The following is a 23,933-nucleotide window of genomic DNA, read 5'->3' on the forward strand; positions in this document are numbered from 1 at the left end:
CAAATTAATGGCCGATATGATATTTGAAGAAGATTACGATAACGATGGTGAGATGATGATGATGATGATGATGATGATGACAATGGTGAATAGAAATACTTTTATATTGTCACGTGGCCTGTGCCGGGCTCTCGAAAAACGTCAAAACGTCAAAAATTGCTGTAGGAGGGTTTCAGGTGCTGGACATGTTGGTTAACTATGCGCGCGCAAGGCCAAATAATTGACGTAAGTGTTGAAGTAAACTGTCACAATTGACCAAGGAGCTGGTATACCGGAATTAGGTAATTAGGTATTGAAAACACTGCTTATATAGGCTCCGTCTCTCCCCAGCTCCCGCGCGGTTTTCTTCAATTTCCCCACTATCTTGAAGCCTGGAACAGGCTAATTTTCATGTTAATTTTTTTATTTTGCGGTGTTAATTAACTTTAAAATAGAAACCGTACACCTGTGGGTGCGCAGTGTTTATAAGACTTTTTGTATCACAAGGAGACCGGTATAGTATCAAACTTCGAAAGGAGTGAAATGATAGCCTTGATTTTCAAGTACTTTTATTGGTGACATATTTCTCCAATCTGACGGCGGTCAAGCTGCTTCCTAAAACAAGCAACGTTTTACATGATTTGATGTGGGGAAAAGGGAAAAAATGTAGGCCAATAAGTACCACCTTCCATGAGCGGCAAGCTATCCAAAACAACTAAATTTTCCCAGTCAAAGCCCAATAATTAGAACCTCTTGTAGCGACCACGATCACTTTCTGGAGTGTATAATTTTCCACTGTTTTTAACCTCTCGAAGAACAGCGACAACTTAACAAGGAACTACACGAAAACTTCGAATGAGTTTTTCCGTTTTTTTTTTTTCAATCATTTGAGTTGGGGCGGGTTAATCCAAATCACAATGCAACGCGCTCGCCCAGCTTGGTCCGCAAAAACAAAACCAAGAGAGACTCTAGACTGCTCAAGAAGAGCGAAGGAAATCGCGATGATGAGTGGAATTTTTGTAAAGGGCAGGAGGCAGAAATTACTTTATTCTTGCAAGAGACAAGAATAAGAAAGATGAGAAAAATCTTCAGAGAAAACTAGTCGATTATTGCCCGAAACAGGGCGATCACAAGCAACGAACCGGGAAACACAGAGACAAACAAAGTGGATCGAATACACGAGTCATAAGTAAACATGTGTTTCCTAAGAGGTCCGCTAAGATGATTGATTGAACAGGAAAACGCGCAGCGCGATACAACGAATTTGGCTGTAATTCTCTGCCAAAAAGGAAATGCGTCGTGACCTATTCTCGGAAGAGACCCCTGAGGTTCGATTCTTGTATTATAAGCGATCACCTCCAGTGAGCGACCACTAAATCTTCCCATTTTGGGCCTTCGCTTACGGAAGGTTCGACTTAAGGTGACTCGACCCAGTTTTTTTGGGGGGGTACCATCCTACTTTGAAGCTCTCTGGTATCCCCACCTTTACTTTTATCGTAAGTCTAACACATAGAATGGATAACATATAGATCAATCTACAATATAACATAAAATTTTTGGCGATCGGAGTAAATGTCACGTGGTTATAATGCCACGCCCCTTTGAGGTCTGAGTCGAAAATCTGCTGTTGCCAGCATTTTTTCGTGAAAATCTCTCGGCTACACATAGTGCGCATTAGTGCCTTGCGCTGAACAGAGTTTCACCAAAATCGCAAAGACCCAATTCGAGAAATTCAGCGGTTTCCAAATTTAGGTCATAATTTATGCGAAAATGATAAGCAAACTTTACACGGATTATATCTAAAAAACTATGAGATTCATCTCTGTATTTTGGGCATCCTTATAACAGATGGGTCCTTGCAAGTCAGCAAAACAATTTAGGCCTTGTAAATGCGCGCGATTTCGAGCAAAGCAAACATATAGAAACTATAGTTTTCGCTATTTGTTGACGTTTGTCAGCGTTTAAGAGTCGTTCTCACGAAAAAAGCATTTTCTTAAAAATTCGTAGTTTCGTAGTGTAAAGTTTGCTTATCATTTTCGCATAAATTATGACCTAAATTTGGAAACCGCTGAATTTCTCGAATTGGGTCTTTGCGATTTTGGTGAAACTCTGTTCAGCGCAAGGCACTAATGCGCACTATGTGTAGCCGAGAGATTTTGACGAAAAAATGCCGGCAACAGCAGATTTTCGTCTTAGACCTCAAAGAGGCGTGGCATTATAACCACGTGATATTTACGCCGATCGCCAAAGTTTTATGTTATATTGTAGATTGATCTATATGTTATCCATTCTATGTGTTAGACTTACGATAAAAGTAAAGGTGGGGATACCAGAGAGCTTCAAAGTAGGATGGTACCCCCCAAAAAAAACTGGGTCGAGTCACCTTAATTAAGAGTTTAAAAAAAAAAAGAAAAGAAAAAGATACAAATATTTCTTTGGATAGAATTTAAAGAATTAGTGATAATTAGAATTTGTTATAAGTTAATGCGAAGTACTCCTGTTTTAACAGGATAACAAAATAATAAAATAATAAATATTAAAATCATGTTGTGTAAGGTCGTTACAGTCAACTCTCGCCTTGCGGACACCTCGCTATAACGGACACCCCGATACTACGGACAGCAGCTAAATGCCTGTTTACTAATAACGACATTAACTCGAGGTCCCTACGGTGTCTGCAATAAAGGCAGTTGATTGTATCAGAATGTATCTTCAACTCAAGTCTCAAATATAAATATTACACAAAAGGCAACCACTGACACCAGTCAAAAGTATACAGCATTGCCGCGCCACATAGCATAGCACTGCTTTTCTGCAATTATTAAGTTGACAACAGCTAAAATGAAAGACCACTTACCCCAGAAAATTTTGAAGTACTCGGCTTGAGCAGTTGGACCATGTGGCAGCATAGATCCCAGAGGGAAGTGTCGCAGACATAATGTACCTACCGTCTGGGCATTCAGGTGTTACATCATGACCAAGAAAAGCGCTGCAAATACAAAAAAAAACGTACTTTATCCAACCAAAAAGTCAGAACTTTAACCCTTTTTTTTTTGGGGGGGGGGGGGGGGGTAGTGGAGGGTAGTGCTGGAATAGTGACCTATTGAAAAAATATCTGAAAACAGATGGTATTAACGTGTAGGCCCTACCAATGAGGTTTTAGTCATGAGTCAGCGCCTCTCGCACTTGCTGCTACAACTGAACCATAGCCTGGGGTGTACAACCGCTCCCCTCCTTTCCAATTTTATTGGAGGAGAGGGGAGGGGGCGGCTGTACACAGGCTACTGAACTATTGAAATATGTAAAAATATATCATTCTCATGTAGTATCATACTGTTACATGTTTACCAAATTTTTATGTAACCTTACTTATGGCCTGTCTCGTGCGCGATATAAAGAGCTGTCTGGAGACCCACGTCACTGTTTATGTTGCCATTGGGTAGCCTGGGAGCACACATGCGGTTTGCTATGGCGCGACCTAATACAAATACAAATAAAACAAAACACGAATCATTGTACAACAATGATTGCACTACGCACGTTGGGGGGGGCTACGCACTAGGTTAAGTGAAGTATCGTTATTTCTGACTTAGAATTATCTGTGATACCATGGGGGGAGGTAGAAATTTTTTAGTGGTACGCAAAGTTTTCCAAATCCACCCTAACCCGTCGCCCAAATAACTTCCTCGAGGATACCGTATAGAGTTCTATATGTGGGGTGAGGTAAATATTTCTCTTGGTCGTAGGACCACGTTCCCGCGAGGGATACTCGACCATCACCAATCGTTGGTGGTACAGGTGTGCCGCTGAGGGGTTGAAACCCTGACCCTGTTAAGTACAAAAAATTCCTTCAATACATACTGTGATCAAGACAACACCCTCAATTTTATTACCCTGTTTAGAACAAAGGGTAAAATGCACGCCAGAGCAAATTCACGTTATAGTCATTGCTTTTGTATACTTGGAGCACAAAGAAAAAAAAAGAAAGGAAATCAAATAAATCGTGCAGGCCATACCTTGCTGACAGACTCACACGAAATTATATACTATGATTAGGACAGAGACGTCAAAAACCATACCCTGTCCAGCGGCACTTACCCGTATAGGTCATATAAGAGAGTACTATATAGTGGCATGACTATAAAGGACTGCGGGTTTGGACTTAAGGACTGTATCCAAGCTCAAAAAGAGAAAGCAAAATTTGTCGTGGAGTGATTACCGTCCTCCATAAAATGAATACGAATGGAGTTTGTTGTTCGGCTTGAAATCTATTGCTGTTTTTGACGTTCTCGCCGCCGTCGCCTTAGTTAGATCTTAAACTCCCTAATAACGAAACGAGTACTTTTAAAAAGTTGTACTTACCTCCTTTCATTTTGCTGCAAAAATAATATTGAAAAAACACAATCAAAACAGTTTTTCAAGCTTCATGTTCCTTCACATAATAATTATTAAGTCAATGATTGATGTTGGCGGAAACCCGTATTGGGCGAGCTCTCTTTAATGCGATACGCAATTTGGCCAGAGGAGTGAGGCCCGGTGCATCGCTTTCATGTCTTAAGAATACACATGATAATATCCCAGATGGCAGGAACGCCTGAAGCTGGAGAGATGCAACATTGTTCAGTGACATTAAGCATGATACCATAGACCTTTGGGGTGCGCGCGCGCGCGGCGAGCCTCGTTTTCTTTCCACTGACCTAAGAAAACACCAAACATTTCGCAACGCTACCACTGGTTTCTGCGCGAAATGAAGTTGGAGGAACGAGGGCAGAAATTCTATGCCGATGACGTGTCACTACCCTTATCTGGGTAGTGCTTCTGATTGTTCGTGCCTCGAGAGAAATTTTAGCCTGCGAAAACACCCGTTTCTCCTTGCTCTTCGCGGATGTTTTCGCAGGCTACAGAAATTTGCTTAAACCAATGAGCAGCTCTAATCAGATCTGGGTAGTGACACGTCTTCAGTAAGGCATTTCCGCGTACGTTCCTCAGACTTCATTTCGCAGGGAAACCAGTAGTGGCGTCACGAAATTTTATGTCTGTGAAAACGAATGGCAATGACATCAACTCCGGGACTCAAGCCCGGAATTCATTGGTGGGATGACTGTGCTCTTGCCACTACGACATCCTTAAAACGCTAAAAGATACGTAATTCTAGGCGAATTGCAGTAAGTCACAAACAAACTGTACGCTGTGCCTTTCCCACTTTCTCGAGCTTTCAAGGCCGCAACCAAAACAGTCACAAAAGTGATGCGCAGTTCAATTTTTACTGATTACCTGCCTACACTATTCGAGAGCGGCATTTATTTCAAAATCACATTCCTTAAATCAGTGACAGCAATTACGGTATTCGTCAATATCATGTAAAAGCGAAAAGTGCACTTTTATGCTGAGACAGAATGGAATTGAACGGATGGTATAGAATGCCGAGTTGTACCGATAAACACCGCCTTCTTCTGGTTGGGTGCCGCATTTAATGGAGGGCGGGGTTTATTTGAATGTGACGTCTAATCGAGTAAATACGATATTTTAAGACAATTCCCTTGAAAAGGATGTACTATCAAGGTTTTCGTCAAACTTGGCAGAAATGTCAGCCTCATATAGGAAAATCAAAACCGCAATAAGAGGACGGGATCAAAGTGCTTGTTTTCGCCCTGTGTGTCCGTAATACTGAGTATTTTTTCCTAATAGGCCACTTCCGAGTTCCGAAAAATCTCACTTTCAAAGCGAGGCTAAGTGCGAAGCCATTGATATGAAAATGATTTTTAATTATGATGCAAATAAAACTCATTTTCACAACAAAAGTTTCGCACTTAGCCTCGTTTTGAAAGTGAGATTTTTTGGAACTCGGAAATGGCCTATTGCGTGCGAAATGTTCGAAACATCGATAAGCGACAAAAACTATTATCATATAGCAAAAACTATGAATCATAATAAAACCTAAAGCCCATGTGTTTGTCTGGGCCATAATTTTTCTATTTAGTGACTTCAAATTAGCTGATTTTGAAAAAATTGTAGAGAAATGGACAATTTTAACATTATCACATACTGTTCTGTGGCGCTACATGCGGAGTTTCGTGTTGTTCATATTTAGAAAAATACAACTTCTTCTATCCAGTTTTTTCTCCTTAATATATATTTTTCGTGTATCTGTAACGGGTAAGAAGCACAAATAAAAAGGGGGGGTCACCGCTCTCATCATATCGTTTCATCGTAAAATGACAACAAAGGGACAATTTCGGCTTCAAATGATCATTTTACTCGAGGGGACTGGGGCGAGTTTCAAGACAAACACCTCTTTAGCCGGAAAGAGTTCTAAAAATCGCTATTAAAAGCATTTGGACTACAAAAGAAACTTTAATTACCTCTTATTAGGCAACTGGTGAGAATCACCGCCACCTTTGAAGTCACAATGTTATACGCACTAGGTGATACGCAGTGCCCCCATTAATGTTTCTCCAGATCAGATTAGCTACTCTGTAAATTTCGAGCATAAATAAAGTATATGTATGTATGTATGTATGAATGACGCATATACTTACTCTGTGATATAGCTAAACACATCAAAATGTTCCGAGTCTCCGTTTGGTAAGTTCATATAAGTTGAAGACCAACTCAACAATTTTTTTAGCATGGTTATATCGCCGTCACCGTCCTTGAATTTGAGCTGCGACCAGAGAAGAGTAATTAGTGCAAAAAGAAACTGCGTTGTGAGTATTTACATTTAACATTGCGCCATCTATTAAACTTAGTCAGTTTGGGCATCGAACCTACACTTGCTTACTATTCTTAGAGCGCGCTTCTGTAAAATAACTAGCGTTTCAGTTAAGATTAGATTTGTAGGCACATCCCCAAGCTAGATTGCAATAATATATATATGGAAGGATCATTGAATTATATATGTAGACTTGCTCACAAGTCGAGCTTTTGAGCGCGTAGCGCGAGCGAGCGAGCGCGAAGCCGGGTCCTACCACACCAGACCAGAAAACCAAGCGAACAACTTTTAGAAAGTCTATTATATATGGTACGAAGAGAGTGAGTAGAGAGAGAAAATAACCTAGATTTATGAATGATGCCTATAGGTTTTCGACATTTTAGTGGCAACGAAAGATAAATGAGATTTCCAGGTTACATTGTCATCTAAAAAAACACCCAGAAATCTGTAGTTGTTGAATTCGACAAATTGTGACCCATTGGAGAAGTAACTTTTGACCCATTCTGGAGGTAGACCCCCAAATTCCATCGTGTTTAAGTTTGTTGAAAAGAATGTCGTGGTTGACCTATCAAAGTCTTTCTAGAGATCTAGAAATACTCCAATAGCATGTTCTCTCCTGTCAGAGGCAGCAGAAATTTTGTCGGCGCAAGGCAAGGAGAACGATTTTTCCTAAAACCACATTGGTTGTCAGTCGCATTTGATCATTTCTTCGTGCTTTCCTGTCGTAAAATGACGTTCCCGTTCTGTGGCTAAATCAGCCTATTATAAGAGCTGTGTCACGAAATTTACTAACACCTCTCAAACCGTCACAGGAAGGTATGAATAACACGCCAAATACAAAAGGAGGCAGGGATAGACAAATTTGAAGAACATTGAAAGGCCATTTGTAATTGTGGTTCATACTGCGCTTTTCATAAAAATGCGAACTCTGAAGTTCAAAAGCCGCCTTCACAATTGCGTTTTTCGCTGCCGTCAATCATAATTATGATCACAAGCAACGAACCTTGAAACACAGAAACACACAAAACGGATTGGAATCCACCAATCACAAATCACAAACCATGATCTTTTGAACCCGTTAAAGTATAGTTTTGCTTCCTAAGAGGTCCGTTGAGATGATTGACGGCAGCGAAAAACGCAACCGTCAGGTAACTTTTGAACTTAAGAATTCGCATGTCCGTGAAAAGCGCAGTAACTTGTTAGCCTAACAAGTTTCAAAGTTCATTTTTGAATGTAACGTTTGAAATAATTGTTGGGAAACATATATTTCTATGAACTGAAGCTGTGATTTTGTCACTCACAAGACCAAGTTCCATAGCGAATAAGAATGCGTAATTGACGTCATAAACAAAATGAAGGCTAGCCAGCCGTGACACAGTACCCTTAAAGTATTAGATAGATTAAGAGTCACGTTTACGGCAAACGGCAAACGTCGGATTCAAGTTTAGAATTTCTCAGAATAGAAAATATGCAGATAAAAACTGTCCAGTACAATTCTTATGGATAAAACTGGTGTGAAACTACTTATTTCTGTGTAAAAGTACTAACGACAATTAAGGGGGAAACTTGGTCACGTGGTACAAATTCACGTTTGCCGTTTGGCGTAAACATGAATCTTAATATCTTTATTATTAGGGAGTTTAAGCAACGACAACAGCGACGGCAACGAGAACGGCAAAAAAGCAATAGGTTTAGATTGATTGACACTGAACAAAAACTTTGCACGTGTATCACTCTTTTTTGAAAATTTCTTTGCCGTTGCAACATAGCCTTCGAAAACATCCGTTTCTCCGTTTCTCTTCGCCGCTGGGGTCGTTTCGCGCGGAGGAACGCGCGAAAGGCCCCCAGCGGCGAAGAGAGAGGAGAAACGGATGTTTTCGTAGGCTATTGCAGCACGACTAGAACGTGAAAGTGCCTAATTTCACGTTTGGTCCAGGACGTGAACACAAGGCAACGACTTTCTTTTTCCTTTTCCTGAACTTTGATACTGTCTTTTAGAATTCAACTCCAGAAAAATTTACCAACATTTTATGAATTGACGAGATGGAATAAGCGCGATAAAGTTTGAAGTAGCGCAAATTCACTCTTTAAGTGACGTTTTCGTTGTCGTCGCCGTCGTTGTTGTTTAAGCGCTCTATTGTACGTACCTCGTCTTTCGTTGAATTGATACGAATTATTTTTTTGACCACATAATACACCTTTATTGCTCCAATTGAAGGATCTTGATACATTCCAGCAACCTAAGGTAAAAAACAACAAATGGAACCTCTTGTGTGGATGGGTAGTGGAACGAGATTTTAATTGGAAATTTCTGGTCAACTTTACGTGTCGCCTGTGCACAGCCTTCCCCTCCCTTTTAGAAAAAACGTTTCCCCTTTTTTTCACTTGAGGGGAGAGGGCGGCTATACTCAGGCTCCTTTAGATGGTTTCTTTCGTTTTTCTGTAGCTTGATTGGCTTCGAGTACGGTCGTTTCGAAAGATCTTTTTCCCTCTGCACAAATTAAGAGTCAAAGATGTCTTTGGCCTAGGCCGAACGTCAAACTTTTCATGAGACGAACCAAACTTAGTGAGTTAAGTTCATGAAACGTTCGACGTCTGGCTCAGTTAAGTTCGTCTGAATGAGTTTGGATCGTCCAACACGTTCTGTGCGACTGCTTCAGACGGATAGAGCGTCTGAAGATCGTCTCCGGGACAAACGTAGATCTTCACATGCGACGAAATAAACTAATAGACGATCTTAACTTAATTTAGGTCGACCCAAATTAGAGTTTAGTTCGTCTCATGAAAAGTTCGACGTCGGGCCTAGGCCTATGACCGGTAAAAAATGATGACGTCACTAACGGTACAAGGGACGTAGATCCACACGGACGGTTATGAGAGGTTCAGAAGTGTACGGTTTAATTCTGATTAATAAAATGAATAAGACAGTATTCGTGCTCTGATTGGCCGAGAGGCGTGTTTGAATGAGCGTATGAGAGTATGTTGTGACGTCGAGATGTTTTGCTGTGCGTATGTAATAAACTCGCAGTCTGAGGCTCTTATGGCTAAACACCCGGAGACATTTATTTTTAATGTGAGGTAGAGAATCCCCACAGATCATACATACCATGTTAGCAATGACAAGAAGTATTGTAGCAAAGTCCTTTTCTCCGTACTTGTCAACATAGTCTTGAGAAACAATCAAGGCGGCTTCCATAAATTTGTAATTACTAGTGGCCCGACGCTTTCTGTCATGCACATGTTTTGACCCCCTGTAGCGGTAGTTATCTACAAGGAGAAACAAATGTAAAAAAGTTTTAAAAAAATGTATTTAACTCCCTTGAGTAAAAAAGAGTTACTTTTCGGCCTCAATATTAATTGCGATTTTGCAATTTGACAAAACATATTTAGCAATTATTGAATGAGGCTGAGTAGGATTTGAAGAATTCTGCAGATCCAGGAGGGTGTTATCGGCCGAGGTGGACAACACCCTCCTCGATCTGCAGAATTCTTCATATCCTAGGAAAGCTGAATTCAATAATTGTTTTATTATTCCTTCAAAATAATTCCAAGAGCAAGGTAGCCTCGGTCGATGTAAGTTCATATCGATAATGCATCTTTATCGCGAAGTTTAGGAGATTAAGGTCTGCTCAGGTCTGCAAATATACTCCAAATAACAGATGTTGTCCGGCCAGTTGTCTTCTTGCCGTTCTTGCAATGTTTTTAGATAATATTTCGCAGTGAAACGAGGAAAACGTTCCGCGACAGTTCCGTCATTTTGTTCTAATTACCAAAATAACTCAGCCTTGTCCCCAGGTTTTCTCGGTCAACAGTTCAATAACCTGTAACAAAGCTGCACTTTTGACGTCATTTTGATGTCATCGGTTCAACATGACAAAATTCTTTTCAAATTTGGTTAACAGCGGCTGGTTATGGTGAATAATACGTGTGGTTTTAACCAATCAGATACGGGGAAATATATTGAATGAATAATAATGCCTGTTATACGTCGTAAAGATCATGCCTTGCACCACCTCTCTGAGGTATCCCGCATTGTACAAAGTGGAATCAAGATATTCCTCTCACAAAGTTTGCTGCAACATTTAAGTTGCGAGAGAGACATGAGAGACACAATCTCCTCGTACTGATACAGAGAAAACGGTCTTTTATACCACTACATGAGAAATTTCTGCAATTTGATTGGCTTAGAGCAGTGGTATGTCAGCTTAATTTGAAATACCTACATGTGAAAATTACAAACCTTTTGCGGGTGTGGTATAAACAAATAATAACATGATTTGTACGTGATATTTGACATAAATACCACTCGTGATATTTCAAAATTGTCTCAAATTTCACTCGCCTAACGGCTCGTGAAATTACGTATAACAATTTCGAAATATCACTCGTGGTATTTATGCCAAATATCACTACAAATTATGCTATTACCTATACTAATAAGAAAAATGAGGTCTGTAATAAGAATGATCTGTTGGCGGTGTGAAATCAGCTACACGGTTGGTGCACATTAACCCCTATTCAAAACTATTCACATATCGCACTTCTAAAACACGACAACTCAATACAAACCTGATGAATTGCTCGTTTGACAGCTAGAGTTGCCAAGTTTCAACGACGAAGCTCTGTAAATCAGATGAGGCGTTCTGTCGGTGCTTCTCCTCACGCGCTTTGCTAAATGTGCAGGGAGAGGCTGGACGAAAAAAGTGTCCTCTGACGTCCTTATCATGCCGAACTATTGGAATGAAAAAGGAAAATGTTACTTTTCCTTTAAAGTGGTCATGATCCAAGATTGTGGAGGATTTTTTGAGTTAGCATAGATCAACGATTGGAAAGTTGAATTATTGAGTTCAGTTTACCCTTTCCGATATCTGTACAGTAAGCAGTGATCAACTCAAAGGCTCTGTTACTTTGACTACCACAGACTGGAGGTTTGGATAAAAACTTAAATTGCTCTAACTAAACCTGCTGTATATTTTCCTATTTCATTATAATTTTATTGTTGACTTGTCTTTTTATTCACCGTGTTGTACCCATAACTGTGATTAAAAAACGTTTCCAAAAGAGGTGTCTAAATGTTCAACACGAACAGAATCAAAAATGAAAATTCATAACGCACTTTATTTGCGTTTCAATGTAGTTAGCACCAAAGTACCAATCGAGGATACTATTTTTGCGTCTCCTACTGGAGACGGGAGCGCCACTTTACGTGGTCATCCGAGCCACGCGAAGGTCTACTCAATTGCAGGGCAACGGTAGTACCTTTACTTCTCAGTTATTTTGAGACTCTGAGTATAGGTCCGGCCACGGGGATCGAACCCGCGACCTTCCGCTCTGAAGGCAAGCGCTCTACCGACTGAGCTTGTCCTGCTGCGGTTTTAATTTATTTATTTGCTGGTGCTAAGGAAGCAGAACCATAAAGCAAAAAGACCAAAGTTTAAAATCCTAGCCTTACCAGTCCTTTATCGCTTCTCACGGCCACCAGGGAGTCTGGATGCGAGGACACCTTTCCCAAGTAGAATTTATTTTCAGGCACAGGGTGAGCGGAAACTCTTCCCCCTCCGTGGTGTCTTTCGACGACTAAGTTGGGCGTCATAAGCATTTTGTTTGGCTTTAGCTTCAGCCGAAACTTAGATCCAAATGCATGAAGTTTATAGTGTAAAAGATCTGTATTAGACGAGCGCCGTCTGCGACCGAAAGGGGACATCTTTCTTCCATTTGACTCTGTTTCGTGCGGTGTGGCTACGTCATATTCGGGAACTGCAGATAAAATGAATGGACACGCATATTAAGGTCAAGTCTGCACTCTAGTCGAGTAGTCCACCAGGCTGGAGCTTATCCAGGTTTCCATGGCATGAAGAAACTAGGAAAATTTCTACCAACCCCATCCCCCATAACGGGAAGCAAATCCATCCAGCCCTTACCCATTTACAAAAACAGTTGGATAGAGTAGGCCCAGCATCGTGCGAGCTTGCGAGCGTAGGGGCCAAACAACTCCGAGCGTCCATTTGTCACATTAGGCTTAGGTTACAATGTGTTAGATTAATAGATCATTTGTAGATTCATCTTTAGTGCTCTCAGCCATCTGAGCAGAGCAGGATTTCCAGGAAAGGTGGATGTTAAACCAGTGATCAGCATCAAATTTCTCCTTGTTATAGCAATGCTTTGTAAAACAGAGTGGTCATGAGAATTAAGGACATGATCACAGAGAATGTGTTTGCTTGATATTTTATCAACTTCTCCCCACTACTTCTATAGTTAATGAATAGGGGCGACAAAGGAGAATTTTAATTTTAATCTTAGGGTTTAAAGGGTTAAGCAAAGAGAGCTAAGTTGTTCGAAGAACAAGACGCCAGGGTCGGGTTGCAAAAACACATCTTAAGATTAAGGGAACTCGTAACTATTATTTCAAAACAATAGGTTATTGTTCCAGAACAAAAGTTAAGAGCTCTCTTATCTTAAGAAGGTTTTATGCAACCTGGCCCAGGGCCGAGTTGTTCAAAGCCGGGTTAAGACAACCCAGGGTTAGTGCGAGATTTGAATTCAGATTTGAAAGCTTAAAAAGTATTTCAGTTTTAATTCTTTTTGTCTACAAGTTGACGATTGAAAGCTCTAAATATAACAGAGAAAATTATCCGAGAAAATGCTTTTGAACACAAGAAAGAGAAACCCGGGTTAAATTTAACCCCAGGTTAAGCACTAATCGTCCTTCGAACAACTGGGCCCAGGTCTCTTTCTAATCTTCTACAAATGTAGTCATATTCCATTGCGTGTACGTTTGTGAACGAAGCAAATAGAGCGTTTTCACATGACGTCACGTGCACCATATTGGTGCTTAATAACGATGAAACGGCGGCCATGTTGGTGTTCCAAACCAGTCCTGTGGCAGTTGGAAATTTTTGTTATGTAAAAATGTTCTTTTGTTCCAATAAATTTGCATAGCTTTTGACCTCGTGAGTGAAAACGCTCTATATATAGGAGGAAAAGAAATCTAAATATAGATGAACGTCCAACACGCTGCCACACTTATTGTAACCGATGAACTCTCTAGGATAATGAGCTCCTGATAGCGCTACCTAATAGGTTCCAAACATCGCTTACTTTCAGAATGATCTTTGACGCCAAATAAATACTCAACTTCTCTCTTGGTCATGTAATGATGAAGATTCTGAGAAGAAATAAGTAAAAAAAAGTAAATAAAATTAAACTTCACGATCGAAATTGATTTCGGTTGTCACTGCAATGCTAACTACAATGCTACTGAACTGCTTCAATGCTAACAGCGCGTAAAGCAGCTTGATTATCATTGCCATTTCATCAATCGGGGGTTCTGGCGTAGGGGTTGGTTTTGAAGGGCCTGACAACTTCATTTGTCAATAATCAACAATTATTGACGAGGTTGAGCAAAATAACGTGATTTGTCTGAAATATAATGATATAAAATATCGTGATCTGACAAATCAAGATATTTTTCGATAGCCGAGTTTAATAATTGTTTTATCATTCGTTCACCCAGTTTGTTTTCTAATGAATATCTTCGAGAAGCGAGGCGATCTGCCTTTTTTCACGCAAGAGCGATCGCAAGCGTGGTTTCGTTTACGCATGAGTAGAATATTATTTGCAGACAAACAAAGTTGGACGACATTGAGCAGACCATTGAGCAGCATGAGCAGACCATTATCTGTAAGCAGTTATTTGCAGGTCACGTGGTGGGATTTCGGTCAATGAAAAGGAAGAAAAATTTGCATCGAATGATAATACCAATTACGCGTCCTTATTCTTTATGGAACTTGAGAAATCACTTTCGAATGACAAAATCACAGCTTCGTGTTATATAAAGCATTATATCGAACGTTACAAACAACAAAAACAAACTTTGAAAAACTATTAGGTTAACAAGTTTTCAAAAATTACAAATGCAATCCGTTTCAATCTTCTTCAGGTTTGTCTACCCAGGCTTCCTTTCGTATTTGCGGTGTTATTTATACTTTCTATGAATATTTTTTTTCTGTTGAATGATCGTGACAGAGCTCCTTTAGGCGCGAGAAAAAGCTCTAAGAAGCCAATCAAGTTTTCATTTAAGGGAACCACCAAGCTCTCTGAACGAGTAGATTAACTAACTAACGAAATAATAGATTTAAACTGATGACCCAAACAATCCCCCTAGCCCTGAAAACAACAGCAGATGTGTTTTCAGAGACCGATGATATAATTTTTGATTCAAAAGTCTTCCCTCGATCAACTGATATGACACTATTTCTCGTTAATAGTATATACCCTTCTGTTTGCAAAAAAACTTGGCCACTTTATCTTTCTGACCACCGAAAAACGGGCAAATAGATCATTAAACGTAGTCGCCATATAAATAGAAATTTGGTATGTAATTTAAGTTTTCAGTACTGATTACTTTTTGTTATTATTGTTATTATCTTCTCTTTTACTTTCATGCAACGAATATTGTCATCGGCAATGCCATCTATTCATATGGAAATGCAAATAATTTGAATTGCATTGAATTGATGGCTTAGTGGATCCAAATTTCTTTATGTTCTCGATGCCAACTTAACGTATTACCTAGTAACATTAGAGTGGTTTTCGTTTGAGTGTCGTAAAACCAAAACCAAAGTAATTACTCTGGCCAATCACATAGGACACAGACAATACATTGAACCAATCAAAACTCGAAGTAATTACATGTGGCTGACGCAAAGCGCGGGAAAATGCATGCGAGCGCGTCACAATTGGCTTTGGTTTTACTTCTGATTGGATGAAAAGGTGGCGCGAATCTTTTAAGCCAATCGCATCGTGTAGAAAGTGCAAAACCAATTACTTTTCGACACTCAAATGAAAACCGCTCTATAATTAATTTTTAGGCGAATTAAGTCTTGTTCGAACAGTTATCTCATTCAAAAGACGCACTGCTACATGTTCTAAACGAGTTAAAAACTGGGTACGATATGAGACCCCAAAGCTTCTTGGGATCGTTTGGAAGGACAGCACATGGCGCACTACAAGTGCTCCGTTTCAAAATGCAAATGAAAGTTTCAAAAATGCAACTAATTCTTCGACTATTACAGGATTCTTAAAGACGGACCCTGATGCAACACGTATGAGTTTTTGGGACCTTGACAGCGTCTTTTAACAGATGGCTTGCTGCTGTCCGCCATGTTTTTGCTGTCTCTCCAAACGATCCATAGAGCCTTTGCGGACATAAGTCATACCAGTTCCCCGCTCGGCTTACCTTTTTAGACGCCTTTAGAGTTTCACTTCCTGCAAAGAATATAGAACATGTATTTTTAATGGCAACCCAGGTGAATCCATGCGCTCATTCTATACTACTTTGAATAGGCTTTCGACTAGAAGACATTGTGAAATAAGAATATACGACATCGGTAAATTCTCCAAAAACTTACATCATAACCGAGTTACAGTGGTACTTTTCACATGGTACTATTCAGTATATTATGTAGAATCTAACTTTTGATTATATGGATGAAATCCTATGGTGTCACATCTAAATGAAACCTCTTCAGCAGTACTTTCACGTGATATTATTTATTTAGTATGTAGCTCTAACTTTTGAGTCTGTGGATGAAATCCTATGGTGTGACCATTCAAATGAAACCTCTTCAGCAGTATTTCCTCATGGTATTATTTCTTTAGTATGTAACTCTAACTTTTGATGCTGTGGATGGAATCCTGTGGTGTAACCATTCAAATGTATATGAAACCTCTTTGGGAGAACGTTTACATAGTACTATTTAAATCTTAGGTTTTTACAAAAACATTGTTTCAATTTAACTTCGCCTACTATTATAAGTGAAAGGGTCAATCCAATGCTATGGTCGTTTGCGATCTTTGACTTGTAGTCCGCAGAAAGGCCGTAAATGAACCCTGATACGTTTGTGAGTGCGTTCTCGAAATTAAACACCCTTCGTTGGACTTAGACTATTTATGACAGGGGCGGATCTAGGGGGAGGGTGCAGGGGGTGCGCATCCCCCCCCTCCCTGAGATGACCTGCGGTTTTCTAATACAACTGGTATTCTGCAAAAAAAACTATGTGGTTTATTGGTGTTGAAGTGGAGCAAGAGACGAGTGCACCCCCTCCTAAATAAAATCCTGGATCCGCCCCTGTATGATGAACAAATTTCTGTAGTCTCGCATTAAACTACTTTACTCTTTGGAAGTCAAGAGTAACAGCTTTAAAGACCACTCCGTTTGTCTTACAGTGTAGTTAAAAATATATGTACAACAATCGTGTGCCTAAAATGTCTTTATGAGCGGCGAGTGCTGGGATCACACATGGTTCGAAATTCGTATTCGTGCTATCCAAGTCTCACTTGTCAATTCAGTTCTAGTCAGTTCTAGCGGTCGTTGACATTGTAATATATACTACACTAAAAAAAATTGTGGACTGCATACAGTCAAGTTAACATATAGGCTGTACGGCTTACCTGCGTTTTTCAGTAGAATTAAAAAAACAACCACAGTCCAAATGCTTGCAAAATAATGCATTGTGCGTAATAAATCTAGGAAGCAAAACAGAACAGGATTTAAAACAAACAGGGGTTGTTTTTTGAATAGCTGGAGCATAAACCATTAGTCAGTTAATATAAGACAAAAAAGAGAGATAGCTAATTATGGTTTCCACAAAAGTGCAAATAGAGTTTTAATTTCTTAACATAAGAATTGTACATTCCGTATGTTCCTTCCGCACTTAGTGCTAAAGGCCGGGGAATATCAAAATTCGCCACTTCAAGAGAAAAGAGTATTTATGCTGCGCATTATCATTTTCAAAGTTTTATCATTACTCCAAAAACAAAGGTGAAACAATATGTTAACATTTGTTCCCTTTGGGAAGGGTTACTTTAAAAAACAACGAAACTCTAAGCCGAAGTTGAAATACTTAACTTTAATTAACGTTACCCTACTGGATGCTAGAAAATTATTCCTTTCTTCATTTGGTTTAAATAAACCTCGTTAGGGGACTGTAATAATAATTTAAGGAGATACTTTACACTTTTAGCTCTGAAAACAATGTGCAGCGTTCGACAGCGTACTTTGAATTCAAACTAAGCATCTATTCATCTGCTCCCAGAGCCTGGTCTTAAAAATTTGCTTTCCTTTAAATTTCGGAGCAAATGTCCGAAGAAATGTAAAATCACGCATTAAAAATTTCTTGTAAGGTCTCAAAGAAAGCAAATAAAACAGCGAAACGACCTTACAAATAATATTCCGGATCCTTAACTGTCAAAGTGAAGAAATGATTCTTTCGAGCTATCACGCGACATCACAATACAAACACTCGCCTAACTCGTCCACAAACGTGTCATTTGGTTCTCTAGTAATTCAGTGAAGTGATATCGACTCACTCAAGATCAAATATTTATACGTACTGAACTTTTCATGGTAAAACTGTGGTTCAATATAAAAGCCAAACCGATAGGGCTATAAATCGTATACAGGACAATATATTGGTCATGTGATTACAGTGTAGGCGATGGAATAACTAGCTTTGCATCACAAAGCGCGGAGTTATTAGTGTTTCCTTCCGCTTGGCAAAAAACTGATCTAGAAAGATGGAGAAGAGGAAAAGGCCCCCAATGATTAAAAACACAAAAAAGTAAAAATGGAGTTTAGGTTAAAGAAAAAAATACTTTGAAAAAGTCGCTAGTTAACTTCGTTTTGCTGTTCCACTGTGAAGTGTTTTCTAGGATATACATGGTATCAGCAAGTCTTGATATTAACCTTGAACACTGTTTAGAAAATATATTTCCCCAAATTATAGTGTCATGAGCGTTAACAAAAGAAACGATAGAGAGACCGTGAATTATGTGATAACAACATGGCATTCAGTAAGACAAAATTAACGACCGTATTAAAGGGCGTAGCATGTTTAGTTATAGACGAGGTTGTTAAAACGTTTTTGATACACAACAACGTTAACTGAAACGTAATTAAATAACTGTTTCATTTTAAGCCACGCTTAAGCTAATTTCGTATTTTATTGCTACTGTATTTTTTTTGGTTTTGTCATGTAAACAGATCCTGGTCTTTCAGTGTAAACTGAAGTTCCTGCCCCCAACCCTCATAGAAGAACTTCTGAAAATCACGTTTTCTGCTCAAAATCCTGCTCGTGCGACTGAAGCCTGCTCGAAGGGTTCCAATTCCTTCTGTAGGTACTGAGGCACAGATTACGTACAACAAAAGAAACAATACAACCAAACAATAAAGCGACTCTTTTTCCAAATGTAACGCTCAGGAAAAACGAGCGTTAGGATTTTAGCATATAATTTCATCGAACCTATTCTGTAATCAAAATCTATTTTTAATGAGCTGGTGTTTTTCGATGTGAGATGAAAATCACAGGGTCAGTTCGATTCGGATATCACAATGTTTTTTGGGGGATGATGTGAACCGCGGAAGTACAAATTTAAATAAAGATATGATCGTCGCAGTGGTAATTGCAATTCAAGTAATTGCAAATTAACCCGCATCCATGGCCCCCGCGTTTTAGCGCTGCAGTGATCTACCTACTGCGCTATGAAGACCCATGCAACTGCTTAAGTAGCCTGTGTAGCTGGCGGTATTGTGTGGGTGCGAGATTGAAGTTTTAGCGGCGGAGCCGTGTTCCAAAAAAAAGGGAGTAGGGACGAGGCGGTATTTCTCGCGGCTTCGCCGCTCGTGACGGCTCCGCCGTCAAATCTCACTTGAATATATTACAACGGCTCCGCCGCCAAATCTCACTCGACTACTACACAATACCGCCAGCTACGCAGGCTACTGCTTAAGTTGCAATTACCACTAAGGGGCACCCAACGAGAATATAGTTCAAAACCACTTAAACATAGCATTGTTAAACGCGTTTTAGTATTGGATATGGGCATATTTTTATCCCCTATAAATTTTTCATCTGTTCGGATTTCCTAGCTGAAAGTCTAGTGATCCGAAAATTATAGGGATCAAAACTTTCGTGTTCGAAAATTTCGGCCAGAAAAAAGGCTCCCGAAAATTTTAGGTTGTCGTTGGGTGCTCCTGACCACTGCGACAATCATATCTTCATTTCAACACTTTTCTTGTTCGCGACTCGAATTCTGCCGGCAGAATTCGCTGCTGAAAGAGGCAGATGGTCGTATTTATACTAGTTAACAAATCGACCACAATTTTCCATGGTTTACTTAAGCAATAGACCACACTTTCTGTGGGTTTACCGGAGTGATAACCCACGCGGGATGTTGGGAGAACACGAGAAAAGCTTGTACATTACTCGCCTTCGGCTCGTGATTTACAACTGAGCTTTTCGAGTGTTCTCACAACATCCTAAGTGGGTTATCACGCCGGTAAACCCATAGAAAGTGTGGTCTAATGCTTGTATAAAATAACTTTAAAGTATGTTTCAGTTTTCTTTGAGTTTACCGGCACAATAAACCATAGGTTTTTAACCAATCAGAACAAGCATACTATCTTAGTTATTTTATAAACTCTTATAGACCATAGAAATGACGCAATAAAATGTCCAAAACTCAAGTGGAATCACGAGCCACAGGCGAGTGGTCTCACTACAAAGCTTTGAACATTTTAGGCCGCAATTATAGTAAGGTAACCAGAAAAACTGTCGGACCTACAAAATATTGGTCTTCATTATTTGATCTACCCGATCAGCATGTCCGACTATGGATAGAATTTCTTCGAACATGGGTATAAAATTTTAATTGGATGATTAACCGATGACCGACTCTTATTTACAGCTCCACCTGCGCGATCAAATGTTGGCAAAATTAATTACTTAATCCACTTGAAAAATTAACTACTAACTGATAAGGCGCTTATGTGGCCAAATTATGCAAAGGAAGTTTAAAAAAAAATGTCTGTTGTGCAAATAGTGAAATACTTGTTTCACTATGAACGTTTCAATATATGGCAACAAAACTCAACACGATCAAAAACAGAGAAGTTGAAAAACAGCTTGTATGAATTACATGGTCACTTCAAAATAATAAGCGGTTCATTGATGATGACGAGAAACATATAACGAGAAGAAAAGAGGCTAAAATCAATATTTTAACAACTTACCACGCTGATGATAATATTTCAGTAATTATAAAAGTTTTTGGGCATAGATATGTAAGCCATTTTCACGTTTCAACAAGGTGAATTATAGCAAGCAAGGAGTCGGAAGGGAATGTGAATTCCCGAAAACATGTCACTGAGGCCAGTGTCGTGTTTTGAAAAATTAAATTCACAGGAAGTAATCTTTAACACTTACGGAGTAGAGCAATATTCACAGGATTTTTAAGATTAACACATGGAAAAAGTAGTCAGAAACTTGGCTAGCAATGATGACGCCCAGCGAGTACCACTTCGGTTTGCGCAATTTTCGGGTTTATGTTTACGAGTTTCGTCTCAGGTTTACCCTCAACCTCTCGGTTTACATTGAGGAATTGTAGTCAAAAGTAAACTAAATTAAAACAAACATTATCCTTGACCTTTTCCCGGTAAAATACCTTAAAAGTTCTCTTAGAAGTGGATTCTGGCACCCAACACCTCGTGAAAATTAGCTCTCATATACATTCAAATGTTACAACATTTTTCATGTGAACAGTTGCACATCTCACCTTACTCAGTTAAAAGAGGCCTACTGCCACTTGGAAGAAGGGCACTGCAACCTTCGCCTGTGAGATAATTTTGCCTTATATGGAGACGACACAGCAAAAATATAACAGTGTATGACGCAATACATTGTCTTAATACTCTCGTTGACAAGTGTAATTTACAAATGCAGGTATTGTTTTCAGACTCTAAAACAACGGTTATACTGGTAAATTACGGTTGTATCAGTTTTATTAAATTGACCCCAGCTTATAGCTTTTATGAAAAGGAATTTCAGTGCAGCGATAAACTTTCAATTTATTAGGCTACGTGGTAGGCATTAAAACGGTACAGAACGGAGGAATTAAGGCACACGAAGGTGCGCTCCTTTTCCCTTCCCGTCCGCAGGCTACTTCGAATTTAGCCTCCCACGCGGACGTTCTTAGGCAGGAACGCGTGACGAACCCCTAAGAACGTCTGCATGGGAGGCTACTTCGAATTCAGTGTCTTGAGAGATGGTAGAACCACGCCTCTGACAACCTCGTCCCCAGGCCGCTTTTCCCTGGCTTTGGAGGTGAGGCCGCCCCACCTCCAATTAATCCAAGGGAATCAAGGAATAAAATAAGCCCTGAGTCATATCGAGAGCTCTTCAAAATACTGAGATTTGCTATCCTTAATTTCTGCTGTGAACGAGCTTAATAACCGAATATAAGACTCTGTAATATAGAATAGATGATGCGTTTTTTGGGAAGTTACTGGTATTGATTTTACACTTCATGTGGTCACGTTTAGCTATATTAGTTCACACTTTGCGAGAAATATTCTTCAGCTAGTCTGCTTTTGAAAATGATTTGCCAGCCACTGTTGTCATTGTTGTATCGAACTCTTAGTAAGACAAGACGTGCTTTTTCTCTAAGACTAAGATATAGACATTCACAATACAACACTAAATAAGTAAATATTCTGCCTGATTGAAAATCAGAAACCAATATCTACCTATCTGGAATTGCCAAATGGACGTATTTAAATATATAAATTAATTTAAATTAACTGTCGATAAACAGAAATTGAAATCATCATACCAGTCTGTCACCACATATGAGAAGACGTGCCCAGACAATCAGAAAGTGTGGCATGAAAGTTTTAAGCCAATCAGGTAATCAACATTACGAAACGTCACATTTCCTTTCCCAGTTGTGCTTTTTCGGTGTTGAAAATGGCTCCAATGATTTTATAAACGTAAAGTAAGCAAAGCGGGTAATGTTTATTTTTTGGGGGGGAGGGGGGGGTGGCGGGGAATCAGTAAAAGAATATGAATTAAAAGTTACATTCCCACGCTTTTTTTAGTGTTTACTTTAAAACACAATAAACCACTTAAGTTTGCTCGTTTTGTTTTCCCAAAGTACTGGGGCATATGACCTGTTTTCTTTTTTCAAACTTCGACGTTTTCATATGTAAATGTCAAGATAATTTACGAAAAGACAAAGGACAAAACTCTGCTGGACATTTCACTACCAACAACGTTAAGACAAAGTTTACTCGAGTATAATATTGCGGTTCGGTGAATTATTATGTCTTTTGCAGGAAGTTGTAAGTGTCAGGAAGTCACGTTCAATCGGAATTGCAAAACTTTCTTGTTTTATTATTAAAACTACGTACACCCGAAATACAAGAGAAATAACAAGCACAGATGAGAAAAAAAAAATGGATCAGCAATAACTACGGTACGTTACCCCAGCCACTCCATGTAAACAGGCCTTTAGAGAGATTTTAATTAGGATTCGCGTTAACGGCCAAAAAAAAAGTTAATGCCAGTTTTATCCATAAGAATTGTTTTGAGCTATTTTTTATCTGCTCATTTTCTATTTTAAGAATTTCTCATAACTTCAATCTGGTTTGTCATTTACCGCGAACGTCACTTCAAATCTCTGGCTATTTACACCCAAAATAGAAAAAAAAAGCATCACACTAGAAAATTTTGACTAAAAATTCTTGCACAAAAAAATCACCCAACCCACCCCTCTACTCCACGTCAACAGTTAGGGTCTGTTACCTGGAGGTGGGGGACCCAGGTAGGTGAAGTAACCCGCTTAGGTCGAGTAACCCTCCTGTCCATATAATCTCTCATTTTAATTTGACCACATTTAAATGATAGGTGGTGTGCCACATGTTACCTCACCTATCTGGGGTCCCCCATCCTCATGTAAACAGGCCCTTTGTCCGTCAGAACGTAATGAGAAAAGCCTTTGTTTGTACAACACGGTAAATATTTTTTGTAAAGGTCAACAAATGTTTTTCCGGATGAACATTTAAAAGTCAACAAAACTCCAACCCAAAGCATTCATTTTTAACTATTTGCTGTGAGTCATTGTAGAAATAAAAAGCTTGTAAACCGATCAAAACAACCCAAACATTCACCCCCAAAATCAACTTTGCAAAAGGTCACGAGACATTTCAGTGGAGAAAAGGATTTTAAAACGTTTTATTAGCCTATGCACGTTTCATTTGTATAGTGCATTTGAACCAATTAAAAGAATTAACATAATTGTTGGGAGACATATTAAATTCAATAGACAGCTGACTAGCCCCAAAAAGGGCAAAACAGCTGTATATGGCTACAATCCCGCTCTGTTTTGAGTTCTTTCGGCGTCGTGT

At 39.3% G+C, this 23,933-nt stretch overlaps 1 protein-coding gene across 1 annotated transcript in view; it reads right to left on the minus strand.

Moving 5' to 3' along the window:
• The window catches only part of LOC140949545 (A disintegrin and metalloproteinase with thrombospondin motifs 6-like), a 56,267-nt gene that overhangs the window by 26,247 nt on the left and 6,087 nt on the right, over nucleotides 1–23,933 (minus strand). The window contains exons 2-12 of the mRNA XM_073398704.1: nucleotides 17,144–17,218; nucleotides 15,930–15,958; nucleotides 13,790–13,856; nucleotides 12,144–12,448; nucleotides 11,261–11,423; nucleotides 9,798–9,958; nucleotides 8,839–8,931; nucleotides 6,519–6,643; nucleotides 4,342–4,355; nucleotides 3,349–3,457; nucleotides 2,837–2,968 (exon numbers count right to left, since the gene is read on the minus strand). Coding sequence (XP_073254805.1) covers nucleotides 2,837–2,968; nucleotides 3,349–3,457; nucleotides 4,342–4,355; nucleotides 6,519–6,643; nucleotides 8,839–8,931; nucleotides 9,798–9,958; nucleotides 11,261–11,423; nucleotides 12,144–12,448; nucleotides 13,790–13,856; nucleotides 15,930–15,958; nucleotides 17,144–17,218 — 1,273 coding nt within the window. The remainder of the gene's footprint in view (nucleotides 1–2,836; nucleotides 2,969–3,348; nucleotides 3,458–4,341; nucleotides 4,356–6,518; nucleotides 6,644–8,838; nucleotides 8,932–9,797; nucleotides 9,959–11,260; nucleotides 11,424–12,143; nucleotides 12,449–13,789; nucleotides 13,857–15,929; nucleotides 15,959–17,143; nucleotides 17,219–23,933) is intronic.

This window comes from Porites lutea, chromosome 10, assembly GCF_958299795.1.
Source record: "Porites lutea chromosome 10, jaPorLute2.1, whole genome shotgun sequence".
NCBI lineage: Eukaryota > Metazoa > Cnidaria > Anthozoa > Scleractinia > Poritidae > Porites > Porites lutea.